This window comes from Sarcophilus harrisii, chromosome 3 (assembly GCF_902635505.1).
Source record: "Sarcophilus harrisii chromosome 3, mSarHar1.11, whole genome shotgun sequence".
Lineage (NCBI taxonomy): Eukaryota > Metazoa > Chordata > Mammalia > Dasyuromorphia > Dasyuridae > Sarcophilus > Sarcophilus harrisii.
This window is the reverse complement of record NC_045428.1, coordinates 229,551,154-229,567,047: the sequence shown is the minus strand read 5'-3', so window position 1 is coordinate 229,567,047 and position 15,894 is coordinate 229,551,154. Positions and strand designations below refer to the sequence as shown.

Genomic DNA, 15,894 nt, shown 5'->3' with positions numbered 1-15,894 from the left:
TTAAATATTAGGAAAATGATGAGCATAATTGGCCACATTAATAATGAAACTGATTAAAAACCATATGATTATATAATGGATGTAGAAAATGTCTTTGAAAAATATATCCTTTCTTTTTAAAAATAACACATTTGAAAACACTGTCTTTCTTAAAATAATAAGTAGTATCTATCTAAAACCAAGACCAAGCATTATCTTTGAGGCAAATAAATATAAAGCTTTCCCAATAATATCAGGGGTAAGGCAAGATTATCATCACTATTATTGAACATTGTACTAAAATGCTAGCTATAAAATAAGGCAAGAAAAATAATTTTTAAAAATAATAGCTTTTTATTTTTCAAAATACATGCAGAGATAGTTTTCAATATTCACTCTTGCAAAACCTTGTGTTCCAAAATTTTCTCCTTCCCTTTTACCTTCCTCCCTTCCCTGGAAAGCAAGTAATCCAATGTAGGTTAAACATGTGCAATGGAAAAAGAAATTGAAAAGTAAATGAGATATAACTATTACTCTCTGCAGGTGATATGGTGACCAACAGAATCAATTTTCAAAATTTTGAAAGAACTTCAGAAAAGTTGTAGAAAATAAAAAACAAACCCACATTAATCATCAGAATTTCTATATAGTACCAACAAAACTCAGCAGCAAAAGGTAGAAAGAGAAATTCCATTTAAAATAACCACAGATCATATAAAATATCAAGGAGTATACCTGTCAAGTCAAACACAGTTTTTATATGAACACAATTAGAAAGTACTTTTCACCCAGTCAGATTTAAATAATTGGAGAAATAGTAATTACACATGGGTAGTCTGAGCCCCCATTTAAAAAATAGATATTTCTACCTAAATAAAAATAAAAAATTTCTACCTAAATAAAATAAACTTAATGAGGAGAGGATTTCAGGAAGATGACAGAATAAATGAGAAATTTTCAAGCTTTTCATATTTCCCTCACAAATAGAACAGATTTGTGCCTCGGGGTGAATATATACCAATGAAAAACAAAGAAGATTTGGGGAAGAACAGAGGTCCAACCAACAGAGGTTGCTCTTGAGGGCAACTTGAGAAAACTGGAAGAAAGGATTAGGGTTTAACCAGTATATAGTATAAATACCCTGCCCTGGCTAGCTTCTTAGAAATAGCAAGTAGAGAACCCTGACCTTAGGTTTAGCTGGAGCCTCAGCCTGTACTGAAGGAACTTTCACCTCGGGGACAGTGTGAGAAGTTAGAGGTGTGAGTCCAGGAAGACTGAGGGAACCTCTGCTGATTAGAATGCCAAGCCCATCTGTGTTGCAGAGATGCAACCCTGAGCAAGAAGAAACCAGCATACCCAATGAGTTGGTTTGTTCTTATCTTTTATTCTTGAAGAGAACCAAAATGACACCATTATGTTAGAGTCAAGTTACAGTGTATCCTACTGTGGCTGCTCAGACCAATACAAGCTCAAAAGATTCTACCACAGATTGGACACAAATAGTCCCTATGAATACTTGGTGTGGCTTCTTTAACTTTGCACATCTCGAGTTTCTTCTGAGCTAATTCAATTCTGCTTTGCTTATAGAGTAAATGAGGGCATGCCTTGCTGGGCAATACTGTGCCAGTCTGTCCCATATCATATAATAAATTTTAAAGTTCTTGAAACCTTGACAATGTCCTTTGTCACCTTTTCTGACCATCAAATGAGCACATGGCCTGTGAGAGTTCTCCATAAAATAATCTTTTTGGCAAGTGTACACATGGCACTCGAACAATGTGGCCAGCCCAATGGAATAGTGCTCTCTGCAGTAGAGTTGGGATGCTTGGCAGTTTAGTTTGAGAAAGGACCTCAGTGTCTGATATATTGTCCTGCCAGGTGATCTTCAGAATCTTCCTAAGAATTCAAAAAAAGCGATTCAGTTCCTAGCATGGCACTGATATGCTGTCCAGAATTCATAGACATAAAGCAATGAATTTGGTAGTCAGTAAAATACCTTTCCTCTCCCATACTTTTCTTTGGAGCCTCACAAACACTGACCTAGTTTTGGCAATGTGTGTATCAATATCATTATCATTGTGAACATCTCTGGAAAGTATATTGTCACAGTAAGAGAACTGATCTACAGTATTCAAAACTTCACCATTTGCTCTAACTGATGGTTCTGCATATGGATGGTGCTGGCTGATGGAGGACCTGTGTATTCTTAATATTGTTAGGTAAAAGTTAGCAAAAGCAGCAGAGAATTGATCTGGACTTTGTTACTTCTTAGCTTTAGAGGCTACATTGAGTGTACAATCATCTGCAAACAAAATAATCATGCATCAATACTCCCTCCTCTCTAGCTTTGGCTTGTAGCTTTTTCAAGTTGAAGAATTTATCATCGGTGCTGTAGCTGACTTTGATTCCATATCTTTGATTCCAACATGGCTGAAAACATCATACTAAAAAGCATGGGGGCAAGCACAAAACCTTGTTCCTTGGTGACAGGTAAAGCTCAAGAGTATTGTCCACTGTCCAGAACCTGGGCAAGCATGCCATCATGAAATTGAGGTACTATACTGATAAACTTCTGTGGACAACCAAATTTCGAAATACTTTTCCATAAACCCTTTCCAGTAACAGTATCAAAGGCCTTGGTGGATTTACAAATGTTATATACAGACATCTGTTCTGCTCCTGGCATTTTCCCTGGAATTTTCAGGCAGGAAGCACCATATCAATTGTTTCTTGGACCCTTTTGAAGCCACACTGGCTCTCAGGTAGATGACTTTTTTTCAGGTGTAGGGTTAGCCTATTAAGGAGGACTCTGGCAAGAATCTTGACAGAAATAACTGAGAGAGACCCCCCCCTCCAGTTATTGTCACAGAACAATCTATTCCCTTTACCTTTACAAAGATAGACAATGGAGGCATCCTTGAATTTCTGGGGCATAGCATCTTCTTGTCACATAATGTGGAAAATTTCAGTCAGCTTTTGTATGAGCAATGAAGCTCCCCCCCCTTGTAAATTTCAGCTTTCGGAATAGAATTAGTACTTGGTGCTTTATCACACAAAAGTAGCCTCATGTCATTCAAAATCTTCTTCAAAAGGAACTTCAGCTAGGGATTGGTTCCAACAAAGTAAACAGTCAATAGTTCAACATTGATTGATGATGATCTGTTGAGAACTCTATGAAATTGTTCAGCCTACCTCTCTAGGATCATTTTCTTATCACTAATCAGTGTGGCACCATCAACAAAACGCCATAGGGCTTTTACAGGACTTTCAGGGCATCACAAAAGTACTTCGGATTGTTATTATCAGCATAAAACTGAATTTCATCTGCCTTCTTATTGAGTCAAGAATCATGCATCTCTCTTTTTTGATTGTACTTTACTTTTGGTAGATTTGAATGCTACCTTCTTAGAGATGCATGAACTATCCATCCTGTGGAATTCTTGTTTTTTATTTAGCAACTTCTGAATTTTCCCATAATTTTCATCAAACCAATCTTGATATTTGCTAGAGTTCTGACCCAAATGAGCAAACACAGCTTGGTACACCAAATCTCTGAAACTTGCCCACTCCTATTCTGCTCCATTGTTGTCAACTGTGGGTTAGTTCAACTTTCCCTCTAAGTAAGCAACAAACTGTTCCCTTCCAGTGAAGCACTTTAATCTGTTGACATTAATTCTTCCAGTAGCCTTTTTGCCTTGAGTCTGCTACTTTTCTTGAATGTGAATATTCAGCTTAGAAAGAATACATCTATGATCAGTCCAGCACTCTGCACCACACATTGCTTTTGTCACTCTCATATTCTGTCTCTCTCTTCTCCTTACAATCACATAGTCTATTAAATGCCAATGTTTGCTGCAAGGGTAAAACTCATGAATTTTTATTGGATTTAGGTAAATTGAATACATGGGTGATGAGAAAGTCATGAGATGCACAAGTCTTCAATAGTAAATGTCCATTGCTGTTCCTTTTCCCATCTCCATTTCTCCCAAGAGCTAACTCCCTGCCATATCTGTAATTCCTGAGCTTATTCTAGCATTAAAGTCACACAGAATTATAAGCTTTTGGCTTTTTGAATTGTAAGCTTTGTGCTTTTGGCACATTGATGATGAGGGTCTCCAGGTCTTCATAAGGACCTCACCAGGGTTCATCATGGTGAGAGCATAGATACTGATGATTGTGGAATGGCATTTTCCTGCAATGAGCAATCACATTGTGAGCCTATCATTCACTCTTTTTGTAAAGCACGAGAGTTTGTTTACTAGATTAGTTTGATCACAAAACCTACACCAGCTTCACATCACTCCCTTTTATTGTGGCCACTCCATAAAAATATGTATCCAGCTCCTACTTCAATAATCTGGCCTTCATTTGCCAGCCATAAGACCACCATTTGAATGAGATACCTGTTGAGTTCTCTCATGACAAGAGCTGTTCTTCTTTCAAGTCAATTGGATTTTGTATTGTCTATAAGTGTGTAGACTTTCTATGTACTAATGGTGAGTAGAATCAACTTTTCAGAGGTTTTGGTATATTTTTAGTGTCGAGCATAGAGTAGGATCCCTGCCTGCCACTGCTGAAGCAGTGGGATAGGGATATGCATTTTGAGGGAACTTACAGGAGGGTGGAGCTTTTGGTTTGGAGTTCCAGTTTAGAGGAGAAAGCTGAAGTGAAGCTAGAGGTATCCTCCCCTCTACTCCAGAATTAGAGATGCTTAGAGTAATAATATTTTTTTTTGAAACAGAACTTAACCACAAAAAGTTATAATGGCATTAGGGAAGATTGTGGTTCATCTTCAGAGGAAGATAATGAAATAAAAAAATCTTCTACCTCAAAGAGTAACCTTAGATGATTATCTGCCCAGAAAGAATTTATAGAACTCAAAAAAGATTTGAAAAATCACATGAGAGAGAAAAATTAAATATATAAGAACAATTCAAGAAGTATTCTGACAAAAAATTAACCAACTGGAAAAGGAGAGTCAGAGTCTTAAATAAGAACATAATTCTTTGAAATTTAAAACTGGACAAGGGGAAGACAATGAAGCTATCAGGGGCCAAGAAATGACAAAATAAAATATAAAGAGTGAAAAAATATAACAGAATGTGAAACATAAGAGAAAAGCAAAAGATCTGGAAAACAGTTCAAGAAAAGAAAATATAAGAATAATTTGACTACCTGAAAGCTGTAACAAAAAAAACCTTGACATAATAATGCAAGAAATAATCAAAGAAAATTTTCCTAAAGTTATACACCACAAGGGGAAAGCACAAATAGAAAAGAATCCACCAATTACCACCTTTGTGGTAAAAAAAAAACCATAGGAATATTGCTGCCAAATTTCAAAAACCCCAGTTTAAAGAGAAAATTTTGCAAGAAGAAAAAAAATAATTGGAGCCACAATTAGAATTATATGGGATTTATCAGCAGCTACAATAATAGACCACAGGTCCTGGAATAATATATATTGACAATCAAAAGAATTTGGCCTATAGCCAAAAATATCTTATCCAGCAAAACTAACTATAATATTAATTTTTTGAATGGATATTTAATGAAATTGCAGACTTTTGAGACTGTCTCGACCAAACACAAACTTGATAAAATATTTTAACATATAAGACATTAAACATTAGATATTAGAATATTAGACATTGATTTCAAAGGACTCAATTGTTTTGGGGGGGTTTTGCATGGAAATATATACCATATTTTAAAATTGACAGCAGTACTTGGGTAGCTTAAAAGAAATATTTGGGCAGAGTTGAGTATGATTTAACTCTAAAAAGCAAAATTGTCTAGGAAAAAGTAAAAATAGTAATTATGTTATAAGAATAAGGTGCAGAGGAAGAACTGACACAGAAGTTTTCGAGAGGAGGAGGGATAGTAATTCTGAAAACCTACTCACATTAAGATTGGGTTAAGTAGAGAACACTACACCATGAAAGGTATAACATCTTCCAAAATCTTTAAAGAAATAAGGGGAGAGGGAATGAGATATGGTGGGGTATAGAAAGATGTATAGATTTATGGCTCTGGGATAAGGTACAGAGATTAGAGAAAAAGGAATAAAGAAGAAGGAAAGAGTGACATAGGATTAAAGTGAGTTACAGAAGAATTTTTAGGTAGGTAAGGTAAATTAAGGAGTAAAATGAAAGTACAAGAGTTAGCAGGGATAGGAAATAAGAGATAAATACTATCGCAAGGATCAAGAGTAAAATTTATTAGAAATAAAAAAGTAGAGCTAATAATCATTAATCTTAGATAAATTAAACTTAAAGATTTAATCAAGAGGATAATCTACATCATACATCAGCCATATCAATATTGTTTTAGATGCATGTTTACATGTATAAATGTATATACATGTATGTGTGTGGATGTTTGCTTGTAAGAGTATGTATGTATGTATGTAGATAAGTATAATGTATGTGTGGGAATGGATATCCCACATAATGTATGTGTGTGTGTTGAATTGTAGCCTGCTTATGGTAGGGAATGAAAAGGGGAAAAAAGAATAAAGTAAAACATGCACAGCAGAGAACAAAAGAATAACCTACAAGGAAGCAGTCATGAATGGATAGTCATGAATATATCGTCTTCTATTATCATATATGCTTTCTTGAAAGGAAAATTTATTGTTACTTATTTTGAATCCTCTCTGATTTTCTGCTGGGCACAAGACAATGTTTTGTTTTGTTTTTCCATCTTTCTTTTTATATTTTTTTTCTTATTTTTTATTTAGTTTAAATAAATAATTTTAAGAATAAATTTACTTATTCAATGCCATATCAGTCAAATTACCAAAGAATTATTTTACAGAGCTAAAAAAAAGGTACAAAATTCATCTGAAAAAACCAAAAAGTCAAGAATGTTAAGAAAATCAGTGAGAAAAATGTAAAGGAAATCAATTGGCCCAGTAATACTTGATTTCAAATTATATTACAAACTAGTAATCATCAAAGTAATTTGGTACTTAAGCAATTATATATTAGTATATAAGGTATGTACTGTATATATGTAATTATACAGTAGTAATTAAGCAATTATACTAGTGAATTAATGGAATAGATTCAGTATATAATACTAAATTACCATAATAAACTAGTGTTTGATAATTTCCAAGATTGAAGCTTTTAGATAAAAACTGACCATTTGACAAAAACTACTATGGAAACTGAAAAGCAGTTTGGCAAAAACTAGGAATAAATCAACACATTTTATAACATGTTAATGCCAAATGTGTGACTTATACATAAAAACTAATATTGTAACTAAATAAAGAATATTTAAAAGTATGACATATTTATGTGTAAGAGAAGAGTTTATGACCAAACAAGAGATGAAAAGGAGCATGCGAATAATGATTACATGAATTTGAAAGGCTTCTTTATAAACAAAAGTAATGCAGAATGAGATCAGAAGGAAGAAAAATTTATAAGATTATTTTTTCTGATAAAAACCTCATTTATCAAATTTAACAATTATATTTACAAAAATAACCCATTTTAAATGGTCAGAACATATAAAGTTAGTTTTTTTTCTTTATTTATTCATTTTTAAGTAAATTTATTTATTTTTAATACACATGCTTTGTGAATCATGTTGGGAGAGAAAAATTAGAGCAAAAGGGAAAACTATGGGAGAAATTAAAAAAAAAACCAGAAAAAAAGGGAAAGAACATAGCATGTGTTGCTTTACATTTGGTTGCCTTAGTTCTTTTTCTGATTGCAGATGGCATTTTCTGTCCAAAGTCTATTGGGATTGCTTTGGATCACTGAACCACTGAGAAGAACCAAGCCTTTCATAATTGATCATTGCAAATTCTTGCTATTTAGTGTACAATGTATACCAAGGTCTGTTTGTTTCACTCAGCATCAGTAAATCTTTCCAGGCCTTTCTAAAATCAACTTGTTCATCCTTTTTTTTTAGAGAAGAATAATATTCCATTACTTTCACAAACCACAACTTGTTCAGCCATTCCTCAATTGATGGGCATCTACTCATTTTCCAATTCTTTGCTACCACAAAATGGGCTGCTACATTTTTGTATATGTGGATTCTTTCCCCTCCTTTATGATTTCCTTGGGATATTGATCCAGTAATGGAATTATTTAGTCAATGGGGGTGCACAGTTTCATAAGCTGTTTGAACATAGTTCTAAGTTTCTTTCCAGAGTGGCGGGATCATTTCACAATTCCACCAACAATACATTAGTGTCCCAGTTTTCCAACATCCTTTCCAACATTTATCATTATCTTTTCCTCTCATCTTAGCCAATCTGATAGGTGTGATGTGGTACTACAGAGTTATTTTAATTTGCATTTCTTTAATCAGTGATTTAGAGCATTTTTTTCCCATATAACTATAGATGGCTTTAATTTCATCATCTAAAATTGTCTGAACAGGTAATTTAAAAAAAATCAAAGTTCTCAATAATCATAAAATACTCTAAATTACTACTGATTAGAGAAATACAAATGGAGACGACTTTAAATGGCATCCTCATACCTAGCAGATTGGCTAATATGGCCAAAGTTTCAAATACTACAGAGAATGTGGAAAAATTAGGATGCTAATGTAGCATTGGTGAAGTTGTGAATTTGTCTATCAAAGAATAATTTGGACATATGACCAAAGGATTATCAAACTGTATGTATCTTTTGATTAGGCAGTATCATTAATAAATCTGTCTCCAAAAGAGATAATAGAAAATGGAAAAAGGGTCTTATATGTATGAAAATATTTATAGCAGTTCCTTTTGTGATAACAAAGAATTGGAAATCAAGATAAGGACCATGAATTGGGAATGGCTGAACAAGTGTAATATATGATTATGATAGAATGCTATTGTGTTATAATAAATGAAAAGTAGAATGATTTGAGAAAAAGAAAACCTAGGAAAACATATATGAACTCATGAAAAGTGAAGTGAGAAGAACCAGAAGATTATAAAAAGTAATAGCAATATTGTAAGGATGATCAACTATGAAAGATTTAGCTATGTTGGTCAAGACAATGTTCAGAGATAATTCCAAAGGATCCCCAATGAAAAATGCTGTCTCCAAAGAGGGAACTGATGAACTCTAATTGTACATTGAAGCATACTTTTAAACACTCATTTTATTTTATAAATTAAAAATAAAGTTAAAAAAGAAAAACAATAAAAGTTAAAAATCTCAATGTTATTTTTGATGATCAAATAGGCAAGGTGATTTTTAAAATCAACTTCACAGTGAGCTAATAATAAATAAAATCATTTGATAATAAAGTCATTTATTCATTCCAGATTTTATGTTTCTTTTTTAAAAAATTATCAGTACAGCTTAATTTCAAAATCAGAAGCAATTTGATTCTAATATTTAACTGCCCATTCTCATGAGCACTGAAGTTATACTTGCCTTTTAGAATGATAACTTCTTTCTTTCATTTCAGGTATTGACCCAGCAGGACCAGGTTTCAATAATGCGCCAATAAAAATGAGATTAGATTATACAGATGCACAATTTGTTGATATCATCCATTCTGATGCTTATGGTAGTAATAACTTCATTTTTTTTATTTCCTTTGAAAATAATAGAAAAAGAAACAGTTGGTGATATGAAAAATGTAAAGAGAAAAAAAGAAACTTTGTGGGTGGAATGGTATTTAATCTTTTATAGTTTAATAGGATTAAATTATCATAACATGTCACTTTGAGGACAAAGATCATTTCACTTTTGATTTTTGTATTGCCAATGCCCAACACAGCACCTTAATAACAGTGCCAGAACAAACGCTTAATAAAAATTTGGATTTGAATTGGATTTTAACTTTTTTCGGAGCTAATGATATTATCATTTATTCCAATAACACCCACCTCCCATCATCTACTTTGGAAAATGCTTAGTATCATCTATAAACTTCTAGGATCCCTATGTGCTTTTCATTCTGCATTTTGTATAAAAACGTTAAACAAGACTAGATCTAACATTACTCTCTGAAGAGTTTTATTCTTTATACTGTTCCATACAGAGAAGTACTGGCTCATCCATATTTTTTGTTTACTATGTTCATATTAGCTAAACATCTATGACAATATCCTTTACTCTTGCCTAAATCTCATGACTTAAAATTTCAATAATCTTGGCATATAACCCTAATAAAAGGTTTTGCAATGCAAATAGATTTTATACGTATATACACACATGCACGCATACACACACATATATATGTATATATGTATGTATACATATATGTGGATGTTGTAGCTCAGTTTATTATCTCCATGATTGGGACTCACTAAACATGGATCTCAATGGAATCTTAATTTAAAACAATCTTCAATTGACAGATCATAGCAATAAGGAAAAAAAAAAATTCATGTCTTCATTTGCTTCAGTTTTTATTGATCCTCTTTATATACATAGACATTGCACATGCATGTGCACACACATGTACATAAATACCCCAAAATGTGTGCATGATGATGATATTTTACAGCTTTTTAGCATGAAGTGTGATATTTTAACCTCTTAGAAATCATATTTGAGAGATCATAGAGAACAAAAGATAGACTAAAAGGATGAAAATGGATTGGATGGAGATGGAGAGTAAAGATTCTTATTAATAGGTAGGATATTTCCAATGTGCTGGGAACTTATTTTACAATAGATAGGATATATAGAATTCTTTATTGAATATATAACTTATATTATCTTTTTGTTTTTGCTTTTAAGTTTTATCCAAATATCTGAAAATTCTAAGATAATGGTCTTTTCTATATTCTGTACTATTGACTACATTATATACAAGTTATCATTCCTGAATGATTTATCCTTAGGTCTTGGTATCAGCCACTCTATTGGACATTTGGATTTTTATCCCAATGGAGGAAGAAACCAACCTGGCTGCCCCACATCAATATTTGCAGGTAGATCTTTTGTAATTTTACCTGAGAAAGTTTATCAGATTTTAGAAATAAAAAAATATTAATAATAATGTGAAAACTTGAAACACACTAATTGTTAGAACTATGGGAAGCATACTAAAAATTTCTAAGAAAAAATAACAAAGCTGGAAGAGATTTCAGATAAATATAATCTGACTCCTTTTAGAAATAATAGGCTTCAAAAGATTCAATAATTTACAAAGACAGTAAGCCCCAAAGCAAAGCTATGAACTTAGATCAATTAATTATCATTTCATTAATTTTTCTAGCATATTGGTATATCTGTGACAATGACTGGTATAAACTTCAATAAAAATGTGAGTTTTGTCAGCAAATATTATTTCTCCATTTTTCAGTGCTTCAGTCTTTGTATTTTCTTATTGGTCACAAACACTTTTTCCCCTTCTTAGCAGTGTTTTTTCAACTCCCCCATTCAAGAGTTCTATACCTCATCTTTAAAGCTCTTAACCGTAGCTGGTATGTGGACATAAGTATGTTCTTTAACACAATTCTTGCAATATCAAAATCCATCAAATTAAAAATATAAAGGAAGAAAAATTTCAATTTTGCATGTGAAGTTAAATCCCATGTTCAATTGATAGCTAGTAAAAGGTGGAGAAAATCAGCTAAATGAAGATTCATTTGGTTAAAGTCAGACATTCTAAACCTGCATTCTAAGTATCCTAGTTTACTTTTAAAATAATGGTCATATTATGAAAAAATTAACAAAACTTTGTGAGGGTTTTATCTTTAAGCATGTATGAAGTAGATATTGAAATTGGATGATAAACTTCTATAGATCTACTGAAATAGTTTCAGAGACCTAAAGATACCATAAATGGATATATAAAAAAAATCAGTAAAAAATCCAGGTGGAAAAATAAATTTATAGATCAGTTGACAAGCAACAAATCCAGGACTAGTAAATATAGGATGGATATAAAGGGAACTTGATAATTTAAAGTACTTTGTTGTTCTAAATCTACTATTTTTATATTTTGGTAAGCACCAATATCATAGCATGAATGGCTTTTGAGTAAATGGAATTGAAAATAATTGGCCTTAGAGAGCCTGAAAGTGAAATTTAGTAGCAAGGACAAATATTTCTTTTGTGAAGCAGCTTCTGACATTTATGACATTTCAAATATGTATTCTAAAATTGTTTATTAATAAATTAATTGTTGGGGAAAGAAGGACAGAGTGAAATTGTATACCCTTACTACTTGTGCCATACTCTGTACTAAGTACTGCAGATAAAATATTGATAAGGATAATATTGAGCAGCTTCTACTTAAATGGAGAAAAACAATACATAAGAGGGGCTTAAATGGATATTTGTTGGAGATAAGGACAGTATCTCAGCACTATCATTGTGTCAAAATGGCCAAGAAGTGATACAGAAACCTAGTTCAAATCAATATAGGAAGAAAACTCATCAATTAGAGCATGGCAATCTCAGGAAAGCCTTCAAGACTTGGTGGATAGGGAATGATAATGAAGGGAGGAATGTAGGCAGCATGGCTTGGAGATGTCTGGACTATCCTCCCATGTTTGCTGACATATAATTTTTTTCTTTTACTTGCAACTGACCTCTAGATTCTTTTGTATACCTGACTTTTTCCTGTTCCTAGTTAATCTCTTTATGCTAAAAAAAAAATCCCAGAAAAACCATTTTATACATGGTGGTTAGATATCTAGATCAATCCATAAAATGTATAGAATAGTATTTGGAAGATCAAATCTAAGGCATATCTTGAACAAAAGATGGCATCGAATAGGTACAATTCCCCTGAAACAGCTAGATGGCTCAACAGAATGGTGGTCCCAGAAAACTCCATGAATAACATTAGTGAGCTATGTTCTATGGGGTCACAAGGAGTAAGACACAATTGAATGAATAACCAACAACAAAACAGATTCTTTTAGATTTCCACTGAAATGAACTGGCAAAGATAGAAATTCCAATAGCTTATTACAGTTGGTGAGCAAAAATTTTAAGTTAAGCCCTCACTTTCAATACATGTACATTTTTCTTAAGGCATGTGCGCTTAACAGATGGGAGGTATCTTGACATTTCTTAGCTTAAATTTAGTTTAAAATGTATTTAAACTTAAACAATTTCCATTTCTTTTCTTTGTTTTTAATCATTAAGGCTTCACTTATATAAAATGTAACCACCAGAGAGCAGTTTTTATATTCATCTCATCTCTGGCAACAGAGTGCAATATAACTGCATATCCTTGCAATTCATATCAAGAATATAAAAATGGTAAATGTACTAACTGTGAAGACTTTGGGTTAAATTTATGCCCCACAACAGGTAAGAGTTATATAGGATCAATGTTATATTTTGTGAAAATGAAAATATTTGTACTAATATTTCTAGCTCCAAGAAAACATTTGTATTTCCAGATTTTACCTAGGCAAAATGTCTTCTATAGAATAAAAAAAAGATTCATAGATTAATTGTTTGAAGTGCTCTGAAACAAAGAATAGTTTTTATCACTTTTAAGACATTATCAGGATCCTTGTTGATGATGATAAAATATTTCTTCTTCAAAATACAAGGTTGGACCTTGTGTCAAGAAATGAAATGGGATAGGGACAGATCACATCACTTTATTCGTTAATTTGGATTATGACATAAAGCACATATGGATTAGCTGATTTTTTTTCCATTAGCAACCAGCGCATTATCAGAGTTACAAAACAATAACTGGCAAACACTTTGACAAAAAAGATTATATGTACATAATTCATGAGAAGTGGTGAAAACATTTTGAGAGAGCATAATATTTTTGTGAGTCACTATAAAATCCAATAAAAATTTCTATCATTTTTTTCCTTCTTCAAGAATTCTACCTCATATATTCCACTTTATAATTCAATTTGCAGGTTATTATGCTGACCATTGGAAAAATGACATAATTAAAAGGCATCATCCTCAGTTAGAAGCTTATTTTGATACTTCACCAAAGGAGCCATTCTGTCGTAAGTGGTTATATTAAGGAAAAATAGCTTTTTGTATTTTAATTTGCATTTCTTCCTGAATATTTAACCTGCTGCCACCCTAAGTACAACATGTTCTTTTATAATAGATTGTCATTTTTATTTTTGTTTGGCAATATAAAGATTTCATTTGGTAATAAAATATGTAAGTGAATGAAACTCCATTGTTTCTGGCCAAAATGAAGTCAACTAGTATTTTTAAGTGTTTACTGCATGCCAAACATTATTCTAAGTCATAGGGGGGTGGGGGGAGAATCCATGTTCACAAGGAGCTTATGAGGAATCAATATGTGAATAATTTTATAAAAACCCAATATATGTGGGATTAATTTCAGATTATCTCAGAGAAAAAGCACCAGCAAAAGGTTCTTACAAAGGGAGGGAAACTGAGATTAAAGGTTATCAGGAATAGATGAGTAAGGAGAGAATTCCAGACACTTACTGCAAATGAACAAGTTAGGTAATAGAAAGTCTTGTTCCAGGAATATCAAGGAGTCCAGTTTCATTGGATTGCAGAGTATGTGGAGTAAATCCTTAAAAGGTAGGAGACAGTTATGTTATGAAAAAGTTTAAAGATAAAACTGATGATTTCCTATTTGATCCATGATGTCAAATTTACTGAATAAGGAGGAGATGTGGTCAGATCTGTGCTTTAGGAAAATCAGTTTGATAATTGAATAGCCCAGAGAGGAGAAAGACCAGAGAAAGAATCCAACCATTAGCAATAGTTTAGGCATGGAATGATGAGGACCTATAATAGGTCTATGGCATTGTCAAGAAGAGAGGAGGGGTATATGTGGGAAATGTTGTGAAAATAGAATCTTTAGTTACAGAAAGTATATAGAAAGTGATGAGTTGAGGATGACTCTTAGATTGCAAGCCTGGGTTATTGGAAGATGATAAAGCCCTTAACATTAACAGAAAGTTAGAAAAAAAGCAATATTTGTAGAAAAGATAATGAATTAAGTTTTGAAAATATTTCTAGAGACATCAGGCTCTAGATATTTTAATAGGTTGTTGGAAATATGAAATCAGAGCAAAGTATCAATGAAGCAAACACTCTTCATTAGTGTTACATGAAAAGAGGAAATTAAGCCAAAGAAAGTTAGAGAGCTAGACTGTAGGAACAATGTTTATTTTTGCATAATCATCACTACGGAGATACTAAGTATCTCAATATTTTGTCAAACAGTCAGCTGGCATTTATGAAATTCTGTGTGTCATTGTACCAAATGCTAAGGTGAGAATGAAAAAAGACACACCCTTTCTGAAGAAGAAATAAACAATTAGACAAGTTAAGAATAGAAGTCTATTGCTATCTGGGATTATTGAATGTGAATATCTAGGAACTAATGATTTCATGTTACAATAGAATTTCCTGCTATGTTAGATGGAATTAGCTAACAAATTATACATATGTAACCATTTACACAGTTGTAGATGTGTATACTACATGTATGCCATATATGCATGCTGTATTAATAAATATGCATTTATACAAGGAAGGAAGGTAGGAAAAGGTGGAGGAAGAGAGGAAGAGAGGAAGAGAAAGAAGAAGAAGAGTAAAGAAAAGAAAAGAGCAACAAAGAAAAAGAGAAATAGAGGGAGGGAAGAGAGAGAGGGAAGGAGAGAAAAAGAAAAGGATGTCTTAGGCCAAGAAGTGAAAGCAATGAACAAAACCTTTTCTATTCTTGTCCCTAACTCAGATTTTCCTGGGATCTAAATTTCAGCCCTAAATCCTTGTCCAGCTCTGATTTTCAGTACCACAGGTTCTCTGACCAATTCTAAAGCATACTCCTCAGGCTCAGAACTGTACCTCTTCTACATTCTAGAACACACAATTGAACATTTCAATTCTAGGAGATTCCACTTCTCAAATGCAATCCAGAAAGAGCTACAACCTATGTGTCTTGATTCATACTCAGAAAAGGAAATAATAGTTCATGAATATTTGTATATCCAAAGTAGAAAATGGACAT

General features: G+C 32.6%; 1 protein-coding gene across 2 annotated transcripts in view; it reads left to right on the top strand.

Moving 5' to 3' along the window:
* LOC100925437 (lipase member I) overlaps positions 1-15,894 on the top strand; it is a 54,401-nt gene that overhangs the window by 24,367 nt on the left and 14,140 nt on the right. Inside the window, exons 4-7 of one of the 2 annotated variants that reach the window (XM_031959158.1) lie at positions 9,412-9,513; positions 10,799-10,888; positions 13,059-13,226; positions 13,802-13,897. In XM_031959158.1, coding sequence (XP_031815018.1) covers positions 9,412-9,513; positions 10,799-10,888; positions 13,059-13,226; positions 13,802-13,897 — 456 coding nt within the window. The remainder of the gene's footprint in view (positions 1-9,411; positions 9,514-10,798; positions 10,889-13,058; positions 13,227-13,801; positions 13,898-15,894) is intronic. The other variant, XM_031959160.1, reaches the window with a different exon arrangement.